The 22,140-nt window shown below is 58.8% G+C and overlaps 2 protein-coding genes and 1 non-coding gene across 4 annotated transcripts; all 3 read right to left on the bottom strand.

Annotated features, from left to right (window-relative positions):
- Window positions 1-107: 107 nt before the first annotated feature.
- On the bottom strand, window positions 108-13,027 carry ELAPOR1 (endosome-lysosome associated apoptosis and autophagy regulator 1). 2 transcript variants are annotated; one of them, XM_062509530.1, is made up of 22 exons: window positions 12,929-13,027; window positions 10,769-10,889; window positions 8,777-8,969; window positions 7,700-7,847; window positions 7,201-7,281; window positions 6,858-6,963; window positions 6,631-6,780; window positions 6,187-6,275; window positions 5,934-6,111; window positions 5,205-5,333; window positions 5,032-5,122; window positions 4,835-4,940; window positions 4,622-4,759; window positions 4,274-4,528; window positions 3,452-3,625; window positions 2,572-2,737; window positions 1,698-1,794; window positions 1,519-1,620; window positions 843-969; window positions 596-774; window positions 342-507; window positions 108-236 (listed from the first exon to the last, which is right to left on the bottom strand). In XM_062509530.1, the coding sequence occupies exons 1-22, from the start codon at window positions 13,025-13,027 to the stop codon at window positions 108-110; spliced, it is 3,024 nt and encodes a 1,007-aa protein (XP_062365514.1). The 2 variants fall into 2 exon arrangements, with proteins under 2 accessions (XP_062365514.1, XP_062365515.1); XM_062509531.1 differs by having other exon boundaries at window positions 108-176; window positions 12,929-13,015.
- Window positions 13,028-15,334: 2,307 nt separating this feature from the next.
- Window positions 15,335-15,642, bottom strand: LOC134054240 (small Cajal body-specific RNA 2). Its single transcript, XR_009934019.1, has one exon. It is a non-coding gene; the product is annotated as a small Cajal body-specific RNA 2 (non-coding RNA).
- Window positions 15,643-16,199: 557 nt separating this feature from the next.
- TMEM167B (transmembrane protein 167B) lies at window positions 16,200-17,988 on the bottom strand. The gene is made up of 3 exons (XM_062509542.1): window positions 17,934-17,988; window positions 17,231-17,362; window positions 16,200-16,863 (listed from the first exon to the last, which is right to left on the bottom strand). The coding sequence occupies exons 1-3, from the start codon at window positions 17,941-17,943 to the stop codon at window positions 16,781-16,783; spliced, it is 225 nt and encodes a 74-aa protein (XP_062365526.1). The 5' UTR covers window positions 17,944-17,988; the 3' UTR covers window positions 16,200-16,780.
- Window positions 17,989-22,140: the final 4,152 nt, after the last annotated feature.

Genomic DNA, 22,140 nt, shown 5'->3' with positions numbered 1-22,140 from the left:
GGTATCCCCCCTTCACAGCTGCCTGGGGACAGGGTGTCCGTGGATGCCCCTCTGCCCTCTCACAACTCCCGGGAGGGCTGGGGGATGTGAAGGTGACCCCCGTCCTATTACAGCTCCTGATTGGTGCTGCTGGATGAGGTCTTGAGCGGGACCGAGTCGAATCCATCCGGCATCCGCTGTGGGGTGGGGAAATTGAGGCCCGGAGTCTCCAGGTTGGGGAAACAGGCACGGAGCCCCTCAAGGTGGAGAATTGAGGCGGACCATCCTCAAATCCCACCCCCACCATGGCTTGTCCGGTGGCTACTCCAGGGTTATTTCCATCCCCCTACCCCATCCCTCACCTTGGCCGTCAGGGCTTTAAGTTTTCCAAAAAGTGACATTTCGGTGGCGAAGATCAGCTCGTCCTCCGCGTCGTCCCCCTCCATGATGGCGCAGGTGTCGGGCGATGTCACGTCGCTCTCCCGGGCCGCCGCGTCCATCACCAGCTTGGAATATTTGTATTCCAACCTGGAATGCAGGCGGTGCCATCACTCTCCACACCGTGACAGTGCTAGCTAGCCCCCCGTGTCCCCAAATCCCGCCGCCAATTGCTCACTTTTGGGTCTTTTTCCAGAAATAAGCGGCGAGTGCGGCCAGCAAGACAGCCACACACGTCCCAGTGGAAATTCCCACTTTTAGCCAAAAATCCATGCTGCGGCACGCCTGGATCACTTGCGGTGGCAGGGCATCCCCGCCGTGGCACAGTCGGGGCTCCCGCCACACGTAGGTGGTTTTCTGGTGGGGAGGAAAGGGGGCTCAGGGGCTGCAGGAGCCGCAGCCCAGCCCGGGGCACGGGGCGGTACCTGAACGCCGCCGATACAGGCGCCGACGATGGGGCGGTGGTGGGAACTGGAGCAGCGGGGACATCCCTCGGCCGTCACCCACAGGAAATGGAAGGTGCAGCCGTCGCAGGTGCCCTCGGGGCATTTGCTGGGGAGGGGCAAAAATAGGGGGCTCACGTGGTGGTGACACTCCAAAGTGGAGAGTACAGCCAAGGTGACACCCCAGGGTCGGGACACCATGACAGCAGTATTCCCAAAGTGAAGTATCCCAAAGAACTATCTACCCGTGACAGCAGGAGACCTTGGGGCTCCCCAATCCTCCCACGGGGTCTCCTTTGTTTCACTGCCTACCTGAGTACACAGGGCGCCAGTGACACAGCCAGGATGACACCTCAGGTAAGGGACACACATCATGTCAATGTCATCCACAAAGCAAAGCACCTCAGGGACATGCCCACCCATGACAGCAGGAGATGTTTGGATAACTTTGACAGTCCCCTAAGCCCCTCTCGGTGTCCCCAGTGTTCCATCCCACCCACCTGGGAACAGCCAGGGTGACATCTCAGAGTGAGGGACACTGACACTGTGACAGTGGTGTCTCCAAAGCGAAGCACCCCAGGAATGTGCCCAACCCTGACAGCAGGAGATGCTCGGGTCATGCAAAACCCCCTCGGGGTCCCCAGTGTCCCCTCCTCACCTGGGGACAGCCAAAGTGCTGGTGCCAAGGTGCAGGGGGTCACAGCGCAGGCGAATGGTGGTGGCCCGGCCACCACTACAGGGCTGCGTCATGTCGTTGGACCTGCCACGGGACATGAGGAGTCAGGAGGACAGTGGGGGGCACTGTGTGGGTGTCACCCCCCTGTCACCTGCCCGCACCTGAAGAAGAAGATGATGTCAGGCAGGTCAGGATGGCCAGGGGGGAAGAGCTCTGGGGGAGAGACGATGCTGTCCAGAACAGAGCTGGTGGTGACACCTACAGGGAGAGAGGGGTGTCTCCAGTCCCAGCAGGGTGTGTTCCCATCCCAGTGTCCTCGTGCCACCAGAGTGTCCCATTTCTAGCGTCCCAGTGCCTCCAAGATATCCCAATCCCATCAGGGTGTCCCAGTGTCAGTGTCCCAGTCCCACCAGGGCGTCTCAAGTCACACCATAGTGTCCCAGTCCCACTGGGGTGTCCCGGTTCCACCAATGTGACTGTCTGCAGTGTATCCCAATCCCACCGAGGTATACCAGTGACAACATCCCAATCCAAAACATGGTGTCCCTGTAGCATTCCAGTCCCACCAGGGTGTATTTCAGTCCCACTGGGATGTCCCTGTGCCACCAAGGTATCCCAGTGCTGCTGAAATAACATAGTGTCAGAGTGCCAGTGTCCCAATCCCACCAGGGTATCCCACTCCCAGTGCCACTGGGGTGTCCCAGTCCCACCAGGGTGTCCGACTCCCAGAATAGGCCTGGAGAGTGTGGACAAACTGAGAGCCACTGGAGTATGTAACTCTCTGTTCCACCCATGTGTTCCAGTGCCACTGGGATGTCCTGGTCCCTGTCCTGCGAGGGCATCCCAGTCTCAACAAGGTGTCCCATTCTCAGTGCCACAAGGGTGCCCCAGTCCCTGTCCCATGCATGTGTCTCAGTCCCACTGGGGTGTCCCAGTGTTGGTGTGCCCATGCCACCAAGGTGTTCCAGTGTCTCTTGCCCATGTGTCTCAGTGACCCCGGGGTGTCCCAGTGCCCCAGGGTGATCCCCCACTCACCCAGCAGGTGGTCACCCAGGCTGATGGGCTGAGAAGACACAGCTGCGCGGGCACCAGTGACGTCAGGGGGCACCAGAATGGCCTGGCACACATAAGAGGTGACCACGCGGGCAGGGCCCCCCCGACCTGCTGTCACATTGTCAGCACATGAGGCCATCTTCCTGCCCTGCAGGGACACACATGGCATATGTGTGTGGGGCGGGAATGTGTGTACAAGTGACTGGCATTTGTGTGTGCAGGGCTGTAGGTGTGAAGGTCTGTAGGTGTGCAGGTGTGGCTGCACAAGTGTCCACATGTGTCTGCATGAGTGTTCACGTGTCTGCACAACTGTGCAGATGTGTGCGTGACTGTGCACGTGACTGCACAAGTGCGTGCGTGCCTGTGTGCAGGTGTGACTGCATGTACACCTGTATTTGCAAACCTGTACACCTGTGTGTGTGAATGTGTGTTTGCATGCATGTCCTTGTTTCTGCATGACTATGAGCACATATGCACATGTGTGTCCATGTCTGCCCGCCTGCATGCCTATGTGCCATCCACATGCTCAGGTGTGTGCCCATGTTTGTACTCACGTGCTTGTGAGTGGACACACACCCCCATGTATGCTCATGTTTGCATTTATGTACCCTTGACCACTCACCCATGAGCCCAGGTGTGTTCCCATACACACATGCATGTTCCTGTGCCCTCTTGTGTGTGCCCTTGTGTGCCTTCCCAGGTGTGTTCCCATGTCTGCATGCATGTTTCCATGGTCTTCTGCTCACATGTGCCCACGCTCCTGAGTGCCCACCCACGTGCCTGTGTTTGCACTTCTGTGTCTGTGCCCACCCCCTGAGTGTGTTCCCATGTGTTCACATGTGTTTGCCCACACAGGTCTCACCTGGTGCCCACAGAGGCTAAGGCGGAAGTGGTGGCTGTAGGGCAGCCCCTTGGGGGTGAAGCTGGGTCCGGTGCCCACCCCGGCACCCATGCCCAGTGACGGGAACTCAAAGCGCAGCATCCGGCCTGGCAGTGCCAATGCCAGGCTGCAGTTGTTGTAGCATAGTGATCGCAGCTGGCAACAGGGACAAGGAGCTAAGGGATGGCCATGCCACCCACTGGGGACACCCCTGTGGGGACTGTGGAGAGCTGGCACAACCCCTCAAAGACAGCAGGGCCCATGGTGGCACCCACCAGGGTCACCCACTGCTATGCACCAGAGTCAGATACTGTCATTCATCTGAGGTGGCTGACTGGGAGGGGATGGTGTCATCTCACTGGGGGACTGGCATTACCCACCCAGGATTAGACACTGTCGCCCACCTTGTCACCCACCCAGGACAACCACAGGGCTGGTGTCACCTCCCTGAAAATGGCCAAGGAGGGCAGGCATCACCCACCCAGGGTCAGACACTGTCACCCACACTGCCACCCATCCTGTCACCCACTCAAAATGGCTGTAAGTGGCTGGTGTCACCTCTGTGGGGACACAGAGTCATGCATCCAGCATGACTGGGGGAGCTGATAGCACCCACCCATGATGGTGTCACCCACCCATGATGGTGTCACCCACCCATGATGGTGTCACCCTCCTGGTGCTGGCCACTGCCACTATCTGGGACACCCTAGGTGTGGAGGGAGGCTGATGTCACTCCTCTGGGGCCCTTGGCATCACCCATGGGGACACTTAGGGACACTTGAACCCCCTGCCACCCCCAGTTACCTGGTTGCTGCATGTGCCAGGGCCACAGGGGTGGCAGGTGGGTGTCCCATCGGAGGGGTGACCCTGCAGGTAGGTGCCAGGTGGGCAGGGCTGGCAGGTGCCCGAGCTGGGGTCCACAGCACTGCCAGGGGAACACGGGGCACAGGACCCAGTGGGCTGGGGGGCACAGCGGCGGCAGAAGGAGGCCACCCCCCCCTGCACGTTGGTGACGTTGATGCTGTACAGCTTGGCCACATCACTGGTGAACTGCCGGCCCTGGCACCAAGAGCACCATCACCATCTGCCCCCCGCCCCCCACTGGAACCCCAAAAGTAGGGGCCCTCCAGCCCTCCCAAAGCAGTCCCTCACCGCCTCATGGTAGGGGGTGCGCTGGAAGGCCCAGGTGAAGCTCATGGTCGCGTTTTTCTCCACCACGTAGGTATAAGATTGTTTCCCTGTGGAGCCTGTCCACGTCTCCACTGGAGTGTTGGTGCGTGAGTTGACACCCTGTGTGGACAGGGGGATGGTGGCACAACCCCAATTCACTGTGTTCCCCCCAAACTGCTGTGTCTCCCCACTCACCACCATAAAGTAGAGCTCACAGCCAACACTGCACAGCGTCTCGAAAACAAAGGTGATCCTGGCCACCTCTCTGCTCTCTGTGTCCTCCAGCATTGGGCTTGAAGGGCTGGGGACAGCATGGGGACACTGCTAGCCCTGGCGCATGGATGTGTCCCCCCTACTCCCTGGGGATACCCTTGTGGTGGTCCCCACCTTACCTGAAGCCAGAGACCACCAGCGTGAGGATCATGAAATCACTATCAGAGGCTCCAGCCGCCGTGTAAATGTAGTCCCCGGCTACCTCCCAGCCTGCAGGGATGCAGTGACACTCAGAGGGGTCCCTGGCAGTTCCCCGGCAGGGGAGAGGGAAGGGACAGCCCTCTGCCACTACCTGCAATGCCCTTGTACTCGAAGTTGATGCCGCTGAGCACAGTGGTCTCCATGTTGGGGGGCAGCACGTTCCACCACTTGTACTCCAAGCCCAGCACTGGCTCAGTGCCCTCTGGGCAACTGAGGCAGGCTGGGGACAGGAGGCAAAAGGCCTGCACAGGGGTGGCACTCACCTCCCCCTCTGTCAGCTTGGGGTGCCCTGCTTACCCCTTGAAGCCAGTTGATAGGGACAAGAGGGGACAGCCCCGCACTAGAGTGGTATCACATTCCCCTCCCTGCAGCATGGGATGCCCTGGTAACCACCTCTTGGGGACAATGACAAAGACAGAAGAGGAGAGCTCTGTACTGAGGTGGCACTCACCTTCCCTTGGCAGCTCAAGGGATCCCAGTTACTTCTTGGGGACAATAATTGGGATGTTCTTACTGGATACAAAGGGACAGCCCTGCAGGGTGGTACCACCTTTCTCTCTGTCAGTTTGGGGTGCCACCACATGGTCACCACTTAGGAACAATGATAGGGACAGGATAGGACAACCCTGCACTAAGGTGGCACTCACCTACCCCTGGCAGCCCCAGAGACCCCATTTACTCCCTGGGGACAGTGATGAGGGTGTCATTAGATCCATAGGGACAGGAGGGGACAACCCTGCATTGGAGTAGCACCCACCTTCCCCCTGACAGCTCGGGCTGCCCCAGTCACACTCTGGGGACAGTGACGGGGCTGCCTTACCAGAACCATTGGAATAGGAGCCGTAGGGACAGGGCTGGCAGGTGCTGCCGTTGCCTTTGGCAAAGCCAGGGTTGCAGGGGGGGCACCGGGTCTTCACCCCCGAGGGTGGCAGCCGGGCCGCCTGCGGCAGCTCCTCGCTGCAGATCTTGGGCTCTGCCCACTTGTACATCAGCTGGGTCTGCCCAGGGGGAGTGGGTGAGCCGGTGGGGACACCGAGGGACCGGGGGACCACCCCGGGGTGTCCCCGCATTACCTCCCCGTCGGCGTCGCAGGCCGTGTGGGTATAGAAGAAATCCTTGTCCGTGCAGGGGGGCCGTGGCTTGCAGGACCCCGAGCCAGGCTCTGCCAACGGGGACACGGCGGGTGAGCCAGCACAGCCAGGGGACCCCAGCGCTGTTCCCACCATGCGACGAGTACTTGTCTTCCCTCCCAGTCAAGGGGTAGTGAGTGCTCCCTACTCCCCACACCATCTCTCCCTCCCCCAGGGCCACTCCTGAAGCGCAGAATGGGGGGACGAAGGGACCCCTAAGGGTGGCCCCGTCACTAGCATTGTGCCAGGCTTGTGAGGGGCCCCAACACTCTCTTCACCAGGGGATGTCAGGTCACCCCTGCTTCCCACATCATCCCTCCCTTTCCCAGGGTCACATACTAGAGGGACAGCTCTGGGAGAGGGGGAGCCCCGAGTGTCCCCTCTCACCGGCGTAGGTGTCGGGATCGCAGGGCTGGCAGGCGGTGGCCCCTTTGCCGGAGAAGGTGTCGGCGGGACAGGGCTGGCAGGCGGTTGAGCCGGCGGCGGGGGCGAAGGTGCCGGGCTTGCAGGGGAAGCACTCGGACGTGAAGGCCACCCCTGGAAGCGGGAGGAGACTCAGGCAGCGGAGAGGGGAGTGCGCGACCCCCGAGCCCCGCCCTCCTGCCCCCACCCACCTGTAATGCCGATGTTCCTCACCAGCACCGGTTTAGGCACCTTGGACCAGACGGAGAAGGCGGTGGTCCGCCAGTACAGCACGTTGTTCCCGCGGCTCAGCTCCACCTGGGAGAAGGATCCATGGGATTGGGTAATCCCAGTGCCAGGGATGGGTTTGGCTCTATGGGTGGGAGATCCCGCAGCAGAGGAGGGGGCTGGCACCAGTGTGTGGCACCTCCGTCTGTCACCACCCACCGCCCCCTCCTCAGCCTCGTGGAGCATCTTGTTCCCACGGGAGGGACAAGAGACGCCGGGACACACCGAGGGACCTCTTCCCAGTGTCACCTCACACCAGACACTCACGCTGTGGAATTCCCAGCCCTTCTCTGTCGTCCGCATCCAGCGGGACTCCTCCACCGTGGGCTGGCACTGGTCATTCTGCACCTTCAGGGAGAGTGTCAGGGACGCCATGTTCACAGGCTCTCCCCACATGTCCCCAGAGACATGCCTCATGCTCCCAGGGACCCTCGCATATTCCTAGGGACCCCTCCTCATGTCTCTATGAACCACAACCATGTCCCATAGGGCTCCCCTTATGTCACCAGGGTCCACTCTCATATCCCCAGGGTCCCCTTCCCCATGAGCCCAGAGATCCCTGTCACATCACCAGATATCTCCTCAGGGACCCACTCAGGTCACAAGGGACCCCTTCCATGTACCTACAGATACCTTCATGTCATCTAGGACCCTCTCCCATATCCCCATGGGCCCCTCCATGTCCCAAGAGACCATTCCCATGCCCCCAAGGACCTTCCCATGTTCCCAGGGACCCACATCCTCCATCCCTGCCCCTGTCACCCACAAAGAATTCGAAGACGATGCTGCTGTCAGGGTAGATGTACTCGAAGGTCACAGTCCCCGACTGTTTGAGGCTCACAGCATACATGAGGGTGGCTATGCACTCATCCGTGTTGGATGCCACGTAGTCCCCCAGTGGCACCCACGTTGACCTGGGGCAAGTGACATGGCCCTGGGGATCCTGTCACCACTCTTGACCCCGCAGCGGGCAGGACAGGGATTGTAGGGACAGCTGGGAGGGTCCTCAGGAAATGGAAATGTGGGGCACAGGGGCTTGGGGATATTGCAAGGTGTGGTGGCTAGACACATATCCCTGGGGAGAATCCCCTGGTCTGCTGAGAGTCATGTGGACTGCAAGGAGAAGAAAGTGGCATCCCCTTGCTCTGGGAAGGTGGCTGGATGAGTTACATGCTGCTGGGAGTAGGGAATGGCTGAGAGAGGCATCAATGGGGCAGTGTGGTGGTGCCAGTAAACTGAGGGTTTGGTGGTTGTCAGTATATCTGGGATGGTTTCATGGTTGCTGGTACAACTGAGAGGCCTTGATGGCTGTGGTACAAGTAGGAGGGTTTGGTGGCTGCTGGTGCTACTGGAGGGTAGGAGATTTAATGGCTGTGGAACAACTGGGAGGGTCTGGTGGCTGCCAGCACAACCAAAAGAACTCAGAGGTTGCCAATGAGGCTCTGGTGGTAAATACAGGCACTGGCTGGTGGCACAGGGGTGCTGTAGAGATCCCCATAGGTGCTGTGGGGACCTCCGTGGGTGCTCCATCTCTGAGAAATGCTAATGTGGGGGTGCTATATGGTTGAGGTCCTGCCACTTTGGGGGGGGGGGGGCTGGTGTGATGCTGCTGGGCGTTCCCTTCCCGTGACCAGGGTCCCCCTGTAATGCCCTGCTGGTGTCACCTCCCAGGGCAGGATGACAGAAGGCAGGGGGCAGCCAGGCATCAGAGCAGCCAGGTGCTATGGATGCACAGAGGTGTCACACCCATCCTGCTCTGGATGCTCTTGCTGTGCCCTGCATCCAGACCTGACATGCCAGGTGCCCATCTACTGGCCTTTTAGCCAGTGACACAGTGACTCACGCTGTGCAGTTCTCTGCCACATCACCAAAGCTGTCATCCACTTCCAGATTGGTGGCCACGTTGGCGAAGCCATGGGGCACCTCGTCCCACTCATCGAAGCGGACACCAGTGCCCAGCGAGTAGGTGCCAGCAGCACAGGGCCGACACATCTGTGTCTGCATCTCCAGGAACTCACCCGCCTTGCAGGAGAATGCTGCCAATGGAGACAGGGTGTTGGGGATTGGTTCTTTCCCTTTTCCCTCTGTTGAATTTTCCCCATTGTCATGCTAAGATACCTGTTGACTGGGCCCTGGTGGCAAGGGGGAGGGGAGAGAAAAAGGGAAACCCCGCGAGATTCAAACAGCCAGAAGAGGAAACCGAAGGCTCTGGCTCGGCCCATTTCCCCCGCAGAGTTCGGACGAGAAGGACGATTGCTGCATCTGTCCCATCCCTGCCATCCCAGCGCCAGGAGCCATCCTCACTGCTGTCAGACCCTGCCCTGCTGCCTTCTCGCTGTAACCTGCCACCATCCAGCACTCTGCTGAGCACTGGGACCGACACCATGAGCAGAGGGGTCTCTCTCCATCTCTCTCTCCCCCTGGGACAGCGCTGCCATCACCCCCAGCCCTCCTGCAGCTCTGTGGGACCCGCCCGCCCCCAGCACCGGGAACTGCAGCTCAGGGAAAAGGTGCCTGCAGCCAAAAAACACTGGGACTGAGTTACTGTTCTGTTTGTGGGTAATTTCATAGCTGGTGTTGTTCTTGTTTGTCTTGTTAGTTATACTAGTAAAGAACTGTTATTTCTATCCCCATATCTTTGCCTGAAAACTCCCTTAATTTCAAAATCATAATAATCTGTAGGAAGGAAGAATCACATTTTTTCAGTTCAAGAGGAAGCTTCTGCTTTCCTTAGCAAACACCTGTCTTTCAAACCAAAACACAGGGGCACAGGGTATGGTGGGTTACTCCCGATCCCCTGATGCTGCTACAGCCTCATCACCCTCAGTTCCACATTTCCAAGTGCTCCCAAGTGGTAGAGATGCTGGGATCCCCCATTCTGACCATCCCCCAAAGGCAACCCCCCATCCATGAGTTTTGGTATCTGACGCCCAGCTCTGCCCAATCCAGGCAGGATGTAATGCTCTGCCATGGAGCCAAGGCACCCACAAAGTTGGGGGGCATCTGTTTGGGATTCCCATCCTGCTCATCCCGTCCTGGTGAGTGAGTTTGTGTGAGGGGGATTCTCATCTTCGTCATCCCATCCTGGTGCATGTGTGCAATAGGGAGATTTCCATCGAAGTGTGTGTGGTGGGATTCTCACCGCTCTCATTCCATATGGTGACTGTGTGTGTGATTCTCCTCCCATCCTCATGCATGTGTGTGTATGATTTCCATCCCTCTTATCCCATCCTAGTGCCTGTGTGCGTGTGATTTCCATCTCTCTCATCCCATCCTGGTGAACGAATGTGTGAGGGGGATTCTCACCTTGCTCATCCTGTCCTGGCACCTGTGTGCAATGAGTGGAATTCCATCCCAGTGTGTGTGTGATTCCCATCCCTCTCATCCCATTCCATGATGGTATGTGTGATTCCCATCCCATCCCATCCCATCCCATCCCATCCCATCCCATCCCATCCCATCCCATCCCATCCCATCCCATCCCATCCCATCCCATCCCATCCCATCCCATCCCTGTATGCACGATTCTAATCCTTCTCATCCCATCCCATCACAACACCTGTGTGTGTGTGGTTCCTGTCCTTCTCATCCCATCCCAGGCAGTCTGTGTGTGTGTAATTCCTATTCCATCATAGTATTTGTAGTTCTTTTGCCATCCCATCCCAGAGGGATTCCATCCCACTGATACCATTCCAACCTCCTGTTGCTGCCTGCACTGGAGTCAACAATGGCTGTGCTTGTCTCCCTGCTCTCTCCCTCCCCTCACCCTCATTTCCCATCCCTGCCATTACTATCCCTCAACCTGACCCCATCCCATTTCTGGTCAGAAACTCACAGCACTCAGTGCCCCTGACAGGGTCGGGCAGGCCAGTGCAGAGTCCAGGTGTGTGTGGTACAGCCACCCTCCAGCGTGAGCCTGAGCTGTCACATGCTGTGTACTCGTAGTGGTACTCGGACTGCAGGAGACAGGAGAGGCAACGATGGGGGGGAGTTGCTCCCTGAGAGGGGCTGCCCCCTGGGCCCAGCTGTGCCTTGAAGGGATGGTTTTGAGTTAAGGTGTGACAATGTCCTGAGGCGCCCAGGGCCTGCTGAGGGGGGTTTGGAAGGGTGCTCAGGATACAGGGGATACTGGGGCAGGGAGGAGTTCAGTGTGGGGGGATGCTGGGAAACGGGGGTGATTTGGGTAGAAAATGCTCTGGATTGAGGAGAGCTGGGGATCAGAGGGATGCTCAGGATGGGGGAGTATTGTGGAGGGAGGGGAGGCCAGTATGGGAGGATGCTGGGAAATGGGGGTGCTGTGGGTGAGGGGATGATCTGGCTGGGGCTGCCCAGGAGCCTCGGAGCAGCAACATCCCTGCACCCCCTCTCTGGCATGGGGGTGAACTGCTGCGCCTCCCCCATGATCCTGGGAGCACATGGCACTGTCATACCTTCGGTGTGCCTTGGCATGGCCGTGACAAACTTTGCTCATCAAACAGCTGTGGTACAACCCGGATACGGACTGAGAGCATCCCAGGCATAGGGGGAAGAGCAAGGGGGACTAGGAGGAAGTGGGAAATGCTGGGGACAGTAGGGGTACCATGACCCCTCCGTCCCGCCAGCTGCGCCAAGCTGTACTGGCTTAAGGCTGGCTAGGTGACACCAGGGACAGATGGCGTGGGCAGGGTGAAGGCCACATCTGGTGGTGGTGTTGGGGCTTAGGGAACAGAGGGACCTCCCCACTCCCTCACAGCAGCTCTGGGGTGTCAGAGCTGGTGCTGCAGCTTCATGCTCCCAGTGGCTGCTGGAGCGTGGCAGGTTGATGAGAAAACAACTGCTTTGATGTTCCCGTCAGCTGGAAACGTAGCAAAGGCGGGGGGAGGAGAGGGGGATAGGGGGTTGTGGAGAGGAAAAAGGGATTGGAGAGGTAAAAGTGGGGTGGAGAAGAAAAAGTGGAGACAGAGAGATGCCTGCAGCAACCCCTGCCCATGTATAGGCAGCATAGAGCTCCCCCAGCCCAGGGACACAGAGGAAGGTCCCAGCCACCCTTTTGGTACCCAGAGGGTCACCCCAAATTCAGCAGCCATGAGCTACTACATTGCTCTCAGCCCCAAGGGATTTCCTTGGAGAGAGGGTATTTTTTCATCTCTTCCTAAACTTTTCCAGGCTTTTATTAAATCTACATAAATTGACCTAATCAGCCCCAGGGTGGCTCTGAGGGTGGAGAGCACCCCAAACTGCCACTGTCACTCTGCTTTGGCCAAGGGAGGGAGAAGAGCTGTCCCTAGTGAAGGACAGAGGACAACCCCTCTGGGGGACTGATCACTCCTGGGGCAGATGCCAGCCCAGTCTATTGTTTCCAGCTCCGGATCATGGAACACAGACAAAAATAATTGGATCACAGGAAAAAAAAAAAATTCCTGGCCCAGATTAAAAGCAGTCACAGGTCTGAGGAAAGAAAATCGGGGGGTGGGACGAGACAGACAACCCAGGGAGAGTATTTGGGGGTTCACCTGCTGTCCCCAAGGTGGACAGATCCTGGTGAGTGACAGTTTTCCTTCATAGGATACATTGGCCACAGTGTGCTGGGCTGGGAATGGCACGTGGCTATTGGGATTGTTCCCCCCACTCCTTGTCACCCCCCAGCAGCACTCAGGGAAGGTTTGGGGAGACCCCAATGTGTCTATGGGGTAAGAACTTGGGGATGATGATGGGGTGATTCCATTTGGGCTCCCCAAGGAGACCCTCGGGGACTGGCCAACCCGCTGGGAGCAAAGCCCCCTCCCCGGGCCCCCAAGAGGTCGGCCAGTCCCTCCCCGCTATAGGAGACGCCCCATCCTGGTGCCACAGGGTCCCCTGACCCCAACCTGTCGCCCCCATCCCATAGGGAGCAGCCTCCACGTGCTCCGGGACTCCGTTTCATCCGTCTGTGCGGGGAATTTGGGGGTGGTCGTATGATGGCAGTGGTATGATACCGGTCGCGTCCCCCCGCCCCCGCCATTCCCGGCGTCGGTACCTCCTTGCAGACGTGTAGCTGCTCCCCCGTGCGTCCCGGTGATACGGTGACAGCCAGACACAGCGCCAGCAGCGTCCACCGGGCTCCGGTACCGGCCATGGCGGCGGCAACGGTGGTGGCAACGGCGCCAGCTCGGCCGGTGCGAGCACCGGCACCGCGGCCCCGCCCCCGCCAACGGCCCGGCCTCCGCGCACCTGCCGCCACCTGCCCCTGTCCCCGGGAACGGCACCCGGCATTGCCCCCGGCAACGGGAATAGGCACCGCGAGAGGACCCCCCGGGAACGGCACTGTGCAGCACCTCGAGAACGGGCACCGGGAACGGAACCCCTGGGAACGATCATGAATAGAATCCCCTGGAACGACAGCCAGCATCGCCTCCGGGAATGCTCGCCATGAGAACGGCACCAGGAATCGGCATCGAGAATGGGAATGGCACACCGCGCTTCGGTATTAGGAATAGAGACACGGGAATGGAACTCCCAGGAACGGCACCCCCAAAATTATACCCGGGAATGGAAACGGGAACAGGACTCCGGGAATGGTATCCCGAGATTGGCGCCGGGCATGGACACTGGGAGTGTCATCCATAAGAACGGCACCGTGAATCCATCATCCTTGGGAGTGAGAAATGGGACTGGGAATGTAATCCCCGGAGTTCCCGGGAACTGCATCGGGAATTTATTCCTGGGAACGTAATTGGGAATGTTATTCCAGAGACAGCACCAGGACCGTCTCGGGGCGCCACACCCCTGCCTCCCCGCCCCCCGGAACAGCCCCTCCTCCCGCCCTCCCGGGGCTGGACGTGGACCCGGACATGGTGAGGGAAGGTCATGAGCCCCCCGGAGTCACCTCTACCTCACCGGGGATTGTGTCCCTCTCTTGTGCCCCCCAGGGTGTCCTCAGGGAGCTGGGCCAGCCCCACTGCACACGGATACATGTGGCTGCATATTCTGGACATGGGGACACAAGGGACATAGAGGGTACAAGGGATATAAGAACACGGGGGACACAGTAACATCAGGGACACTGGGTACAGAGCTGATACAGGAACACAAGAGGATGAAGGACACAGGACAAGGGGAATAAAAGGGATATGGGAGAATGGGGGACAGAGAAACATGGGATACAGGGGATATTGGCACATGAGGGATGGGGGGGCACAGGAACACAGCTGATATGGGGCTACAGAGAGGCACTGGTACACAGGGAGCACATGGGAACACAGGGAGATGCGGGACATAGGGGGACATGAAGGATATAGGCAATATGTGAACACAAGGGACATGGAGGACACAGCTGATATGGTGACACAGGGAGATGGGGGACGCAGGCATATGGGGGCCACAGTCACAAGAGGACATGGGGGACAGAGCTGCTAAGGCAACACAGAGGTCCCAATTCTGGTGGCACAGGGTCATCCTGTGGGTTGGGAAACACAGGTTACACTTATCCATCTGTGGTGGCACAGGGACGTCAGCAAGTACCATGGACATGCAGGGACACAGCCACAGTAAGGGACAACCCCATGCCTACTATGCCACAGCTGGAGACAGTGGTATGGAGTGGCCATACCTCACAGTATCTTCAGTGTCACCTTGGCAGATGAAGCCTGCCAAGTACCATTAACCTGGTGACCCCCTTCTCAGAATGTCCCCACAGCAGGGCCACTATCAGCAGCCACCGCAGCTGCCACTCCAAGTAACGCCAGAATCACTGCTGTTCCCTCATCTCCACAGCCATCTCCTTTTTTCCTCTGTGGCTGTCCTCTCATGCCTATCTTCTTGTCACCACCCTTGGTCACCTACCCTACTGTCCCCTTTTCACCACCATCCTCTTGCTATCACCACAGTTGATCTCCTGTGATCACCATGGCCATCCTCTCATTACCAGCACAACTGTACTTGACTCCACTGTGGCTGTCCCCTGGTTACCATCACAGCTTTGTCAGCACCATGGCTATCCCCCAGTCATCACCGTGGTTGTCCCCTTGTGGCCATCCTCTAGTCACCACCGTGGCTATCCCCATCACCATACACACTCAATAAAACAGAGGCCATGCTCATGGTGTCACACAACGTGTTGTATGGAGCTCACAGGTCTCATGCAAGTCCGCAGCGTCCACGCCCATCTCACACACATGGCACGGTGCCAACACAGCCCCGTGTTTAGCTTTTGTGCCCCACACAACGGCAGGGCCCGGGGAACGACTCCCAGCATGGCACGGAATGCGCAGGGCCCCGCAAGGCTGGCAGACCCCTGCAAAGCCCGCACGGAGTTTGGTGCAGGGCCAGCTTGCCGTCTCCCCACATGGCCCGGCGCTGGATATGCCAGAATGAAGCTAGGGCATTTCGTCTCCCGTCGCTGTCGGGCCGGGTCGCTGCCGGCCCCGGAGCTGCAGACGTGGGCGCGGGTCAGAATCGCAGGGCGCTCATCGGCCGTGGCCTCGCCTATCTGATCGACTCATCCCGCCCGGCCCAGCCGCACAGCGCCCGAGGGCTTCGCGGCGCTTTCTTCTCACCTCGGCCCGGCGGGGCCCGGCCGATCGAATAAGATCAACGTGTAGGGAAGAGAGTGTGGTTGGCGTCTCACACACACACGGACACCCCTGATTCACACAAACTCACTCACTCACTCACTCACTCACTCACTCACTCACTCACTCACTCACTCACTCACTCACTCACTCACTCACTCACTCACTCACTCACTCACTCACTCACTCACTCACTCACTCACTCACTCACTCACTCACTCACTCACTCACTCACTCACTCACTCACTCACGCAACCACCCGCCACTTCCGGTCCTGGCCTTTATATACCGTAGACGCGCAGGGCACGACGGGAAAGTTACGCAGCGCTACAGGGCGCCCTCTGCCGCCCGGAGGACCGCTATGCACCGTGTCTCCCGGGCACACACACGGTACAGCGATGTGCGCGCAGGTGCGGCCGGGCACACTCACCTGGTGGAGGGCACAGCCCCTCGTGCCCCTCACTGGGGCTCCCGGCCCCAGAGAGCTGGACGAACCGGGACGGGAGCCTCCACTCAACAATTCCCTACTGCACAGCTGCCCCTCTCACTTTATCTGCACAAATCCTCCCCAGCCCAGGACCCCCATAATTCTGCAAGCCCTCCATCCCACTGGAGCCAGCCTCCAAGGACCTCTTCACACACACACAATGGGACCCTTAACCCACACCACAAGACCCCCATAAGGGCACCAGTCCCACAGGACCCCTCCAAAACCCCACAGGACTCCCAGGCCAGCACTGCCACAGAAGAACCCCCACTTTATTTGTATGTGGTAGTCCGGTATTTACAACCTGGGAGTATCAGCAACCCCCCACTGCAGAACAAGACCCCCCCTGAGGGGCCTCCACGCTGCAGGAGCATAGGAAGATGCCAATAATGGCAGGGAGAGGGGCCCTGCTTGGCCCCCACAGCCTGCCATGATTGCACTAGGATCCTGCTCAGAGTCAAGAGAAGGGGCTAGCAAGGCAGAGCTGGGTCCCCCAGTCCTGGGGGTCCTTTCACCCACTTCTCTACAGAATTCACGAGAAATCATTTTCCAACAGTCCAAAGGTGCTCTGTTGGCCCCCATAGTTGCCCTCGGTGGGTTCACGGAGGCCGATGGGACATGATGGTCCCTGGGTTGCCACATACATGATCCAGATTGCTGCTAGAGGCAGGACTGGGGGTGGTTCAGGGTCAGTACCGGTGTCTCTGGTTGGTACTGGGACAGTGGGATCAGTACCGGGGTCTCTGGTCCATACTGGGGTCTTCAGAATCAGTCACAAGATCTCTAGTTGGTCCCAGGGTCTCTCCCACGTCACCAGCAGCTCCCCATGCGGTCACTCTCCCACAAGGACGTAGAAGGCCATGAGAAGACAAGACACGGACACAGCCACGTGCAGACGGGTCCCAATCACAGCAGCTGCAGGTGGGACACAGTGGGGTGAGGCCCCATGTCCCCATCCCAGATCCATCCTGAATCCCCGTGAGCCCATCCCAAACCCCACTGTTCCCATTCCCAATAACCCGGCGTCCCCATCCCAGACCCCAAAGCCCCCATCCCAGATCTCTGCGTCCCCATCCTGGACTCAGTGCCCCAGTCCCAGACCCGACCCCAGTGATCCCAGCAGCCCCATCCTGTACCCCAGTGTTCCAAGTGCCCCCATTCCAGTGTTCCCAGCAAACCCGTGCCATACCTAGTGTCCCCAGCGTCCCCAGTGCCCCCATTCCAGTGTTCCCAGCAAACCCGTGCCATACCCAGTGTTCCCAGCGCCCCCAGTGCCCCTCACCCTTGTGGCAGACTCCCCAGACGCCCCTGCGCTCGGACAGGAGCCAGGTGCGCAGTCGGGGCACCTTCCGCAGGTATGCACAAGTGCAAACCAGTAGCAGCCCGAACACCAGGAGCCCATCCAGCGAGTAAACTGCAGGAAGGTCGGTCGGGGAGGGGTCAGGGGGCACCCAGAGCCCCTGCCCAAACCCCCTCCAAGGGGACCCCCACACTCCGTGTGAACAACCTCCTATCTCTGTTCTATGAGGGGGATGCAGACTTCCCAGGATCCCCCTGAAAAGGGACATAGACATACTGGGAACAGTATCCCCACCGAAAGCACTCGGAACTCCCAGTATCCCACGCCCAAAGGGACACTCTTCCAGTCGTCTCCCAAAGCTCCTCCCAGTACCTCCCCCACGTCAGCCCCGTCTCCCCCACCGCCCGCCGGTACCCGAGTCTTCCCCCTAGGGCGCCCCATCAGACCTCCGCCTTCGGAACCCCCAAAACTCCCCCCTCCCCTCGTTGGTCTCTGAGGCCCCGGACCCGCCCGGACTCCCCGGTCCGTTCATTCCCCTAGTTCCCACCACCAGCCATGGCGGCCCCTGGACCCTCCCGTCCGCCCACAACCCCTCGTTCCCCCGTTCCCAGCACTGGTTATGCCTGCCCCTATTCTCCCCAGGCCCCCCATGGTACCCCCTGACCCCCAGGCTCCCCGTTCCCACCGTTGGTCATGGCGCCCCCGGACCCTCCCGGGCCTCCGCAGCGCCAACGCGACAGCGGAAGCGGACGACAGGCGCGGCCGGCCGAGCGCCGACCCGCCCGACACGGATCCTACGGAGCAGGCGGCCTCAATCGAGCGCCTATCGGAGGAAATGCGTGCGCAGCACCAGTAAACCCGAGCGCTAGTAACGCCCGCTCCACGTAGGAGCTGCCTGTGTACTCAGCCGCGTGTGACAAGTCCCTATCTGAGACCTCGATGACCCCTCACTATTCCCAGTAACCCTCCCAGTCCTTCCAGTAACCCGCCAGTCCCCATTCCAGTCCTCCCAGTAACACACCAGTACTCCCAGTAATTCCCAGTCCTCCCAGTAAGTCCCCAATGCAACCAGACCCCAGTGACTCCTGGATTGCCCAGTAACTCACAATCTCCCCATAACCTTCCAGCACCCAGTGCTCATCCCAGCCCCAGTAAGTAAGCCCCAGTCTTCCCAGTACCTCCCCAGTGCAACGAGTCCCCATGGAAGTGACCCAGTAACCCACCAGAACTCCCACTAACCCTGAGTCCTCCCAGTAGCCCAATACCACCCAAGTGCAACCAGTCTTCATTCCAGCTTTCAGTGGAGTAACCCCCAGTGCAATCTGACCCCCAGGTTCCCCTGTAACTCCCAGTCTAATTCTAAGGCCCCCTCTCCAAGCACCTAGTCCCCATCCCAGCCCTCCCAATAACTGCCAGTCCTCTTCAGTAACACAGGTCCCCCGATAAACCCCATTGCCTCCAGTATCCCAGTCCTTCCCAGTAATATCATCTGCCATCTAATTCCCATCCCACTATCCCCCATAAGCCTCCATATTGACCCCCAGTGTACCCAGTAACTCCTTGTACCTCCCATAACACGCAGTGCATCCAGTCCCTAGCCCAGTTTCTCCAGTAACCTTTAGCCCCCACAGTAACCCACATAATCCAGTGTTCCCAGTGCACCCAACATCAGTGCTACCAGTGCTCACAGCAATCCCCCTCCCACTGAGGCCCCCCACGGTTCTCAGTGCCTACCAGTAGTCCTTGTGGTCCCTGTGTTTACAGTACCCCCAGCAGACTCCAGTGCCCCAAGTTGTCTCAGTCTTCCCAGTGACCCCAGTACCCCCAGTGTTCCCAGTGTATCCACTGGCCCCAGTGTTCTCACAGCGGTCCTGGTGGCCCCCGCAGTCCCCAGTGCCCCCAGTGTTCTCAGGGCCCCCAGCAAACCTAAAGGTCTCAGTGTTCCCAGTGTCCCAGTGGCCCCAGCAGTCCCAGTGCTCCCAGCAAACCCTGTGCTCCCAGTACACCCAGTGTTCCAAATATCCTCAGTGTACCCAGTCCTCCCCAAGTGAGTCTGATGCTCCCAGTGTTCACTGTGTCCCCAGGAGGCTCCAGTGCCTGTCCAGTGCCAGGTATTCAGCCTGAAGACCCCTTGCCCTTCTTAGGCTCCAGAGCTAACAAGGAGCATATCCATTGGAGAATAACCATTCTCCTCCTGCTCCCTTGCACCTAGCCACCATGGCCAGCCACAGCTACCAGCAGGAAGAACATTGGGGGTTGATTTGATCCCTACTGGTGACAACTTTGCCAAGGTGACAATGCCTTGAGGAGCAGCACAGTTCTGGGTGGGTGCTGGCACTAGGTTATGGGGCTGCGGGACCCAGGGGAATGGGGATGGGGCATGATGGATACCCCAAGGACAATGGGGATGCCAGGGGTGATGGAGACCATCCATCTCTCCATTCATGTGTCCTTGTATGCTCCATCCCTCCATCCCTGCACCATTCTTCCCTCCTCTGTCCATCCCTGCATCCATCCATGCATCCCTGTATCTGTTATTTCTCTATTCTCCATCCATCCATCCATCCATCCATCCATCCATCCATCCATCCATCCATCCATCCATCCATCCTCCACATGTCCATCCAGCTATATCCTTTCCTAGGGACAGCCAAGTGCTGATAGGGCTGTTGGTCTGAGTAATGTCCAGGGAACTTAAGGAGTTGCTGAAGGAAGCTGGATGGGGTGGACATGGGTCATGGGATGGCTAGCAGTGACCAGGTCATGGTGACAGCTGGAAGGAATACTTGTGTCAGGAGACAGCTGGGTCATTGGGAGGTCTGGGGGTATCCCAAGCAGGCCCCCTGGCTGCCCCTCCTGCAGCATGAGCAGGAGGTGGCTGGGCCAGAGCCAGACCCTCAACCTGAGTTCCTGCAGGTGCGGAAAAGCCTTCAGAAGGTGAAACTGTCAGAAGCAGGTCCCTGGCAGACATGAGCCAAAGCCTGCCCAGCAGAACTCCCTAAGCCCTCTAGCACACACTGGGCTGCCCCTGTCCCCAGCACATTCCAGTACTGGGAACAGCACCCAGTGCTACCATTGTGAGTGAGTTTGTGATTGGGGGTGAGTACTGGAGCCTTGGTGTCCCCATGCCAGTGACAACCAGGGTGCCAGAGCTGGAAGGAGCTGGTAATGCCAAGGCAGTGCCAGGGGCGGTATGGGGGATGCAGGCAACACTCTCCCCCTGACTTTCACCTGCCCTGGCTCCATGTACTAGAAAATAATAAAATAAAATCTTTTGTCTGGTTTTCTTGATGGAAATGGGGTAGAGACAGGGATGGGGTGAATTTGCCTTGGGCCAGTGGTGCATGGTGGGGATGGAGGGTATTCATGGTGGCCACTGGCTCATTTTGCCAGTGGTGCCACCAGCCCAGCTGCAGTTGGTCTCCATCCAAGGCCTTCAGCCATTCCCTGGTGGCACAGAGCCTTTCTCACTCCTTCAGTCTCCCTCTCCTTTCTCCTCTGTCTTCTCCTAGTGATTTTTTTCCATTTCCACAGTTAAATGTGTTTCACCCCTGCCCTTTCCACTTGCAGCTGGAGTCCACTGGGAGGAAGGAAGAGATGCTGGTTTGAATAGATCTTACACCAACAGCCCTAGGCTTACAGCACCACCTTGGACACCAAGGTGGGGAACAGGCCATTTTTCTGGAGAACCTGCACCTTCCCCAGACTGCTTCCTGCACGCTACCTTCATCTCCCTGTCTGCACCCTGCCTGTTCCCTGCTTTCTCACCCCATCCTGTCTAGCTACATCCCATGGGGATGAGCCTCTTCCCCACCCTGCCAGGTGTAGCAATGCAGGATGTGTCCAACTCACTCCAATCCAGCTCAAAGGGGACACAGTGGCTGCAGCATTTTCTTCTCATGGCCTGGGGGAGCCTTGGCACCATCCTGGCACAATGGTTGCACAATCCTGGCTCTGTCCTGGCATTATCCTGGCACAGTCCTGCCACTGTCCTGCTGTGCATGGCCAGGGCAAGTATGGGGACAATGGTCCTTGTGCTTTGCCCATGCCTATATGGCACTAGGGATGGAGCCTCCAACAAACACCAGACTAGGCTGTGCTGGGCTACGGTGCCACACCACACCAAACTGCACCACCCCCTGCTGTAATGTGCCAGGCCATGCTGTGACACATCAATACTGTACCATGGCATTCCATGCCATATCACAGAGTTCCATCCCACACCACACACTTCCACGTGATGCCATGCCACACCACACCACACCACACCACACTACACTGTACCAGGCTGAACCACATCATACCATGCCATACCATGTCAACATAAACCATACCATGGTAAAACACATCATACCATGCTATACCATGCCATGCCACAGTGAACCATGCCACATTGTGTATTCCCATATCATCCACTCCATACCATACAGTGCCATGCCGTGCCGTGCCGTGCCGTGCCGTGCCGTGCAGTGTCATTCCATTCTAAGCAGTGCCGCGCGAGGCAGCCGCTGGGGGCCATCCAGTGGGGCGGAGCGGGGACTAGGGCAGGCGTTGCTCACCCTGCACCTCCCTTCGCTCAAGTCCAGACCCGTCCGTGGCTCGGCGCAGCAGAGGCGGCATCGGGCTCAGGTAAGGGATTCTCGCACCCGGCCGGGACCCCCGGGACCTCCTCTCTGCCTCTGGCCGCCAAGTGCGACGTGAAGCGGGTCGGGGAACCTGAGGCACGGCGAGGTGACAGCGCTGGAAAAGCGGTGTGAACCCCCTGCCTCCGCCCCACTGCTCCCCTTTCACTTCCTCCCCAAGAATTTGGGAGTCTTTTCCCAGGCCGGCGGTCGCTCCCACTCCAGGATCCGCCGCCCGCCCAGACGGAAAAGAAAGGAGAACTGGGAGAG

This window comes from Cinclus cinclus, chromosome 27 (assembly GCF_963662255.1).
Source record: "Cinclus cinclus chromosome 27, bCinCin1.1, whole genome shotgun sequence".
NCBI classification, from domain to species: Eukaryota; Metazoa; Chordata; class Aves; order Passeriformes; family Cinclidae; genus Cinclus; species Cinclus cinclus.
Note: the sequence above shows the minus strand (reverse complement) of the source record. Positions and strands in the feature narration are given on the sequence as shown.

What these genes read in the sequence shown, in the direction of transcription:
- ELAPOR1 (XM_062509530.1), bottom strand. Translation starts at nt 13,027, where the DNA reads ATGGCCGGTACCGGAGCCCGGTGGACGCTGCTGGCGCTGTGTCTGGCT. An exon ending in TTCTGGAAAAAGACCCAAAA is followed by an intron (nt 508 to 595) that starts GTGAGCAATTGG and finishes CCTGCATTCCAG; the next exon opens with GTTGGAATACAAATATTCCA. An exon ending in TTAAAGCCCTGACGGCCAAG is followed by an intron (nt 237 to 341) that starts GTGAGGGATGGG and finishes CTCCACCTTGAG; the next exon opens with GGGCTCCGTGCCTGTTTCCC.
- TMEM167B (XM_062509542.1), bottom strand. An exon ending in CTGGGGAGTCTGCCACAAGG is followed by an intron (nt 16,864 to 17,230) that starts GTGAGGGGCACT and finishes TCCCACCTGCAG; the next exon opens with CTGCTGTGATTGGGACCCGT.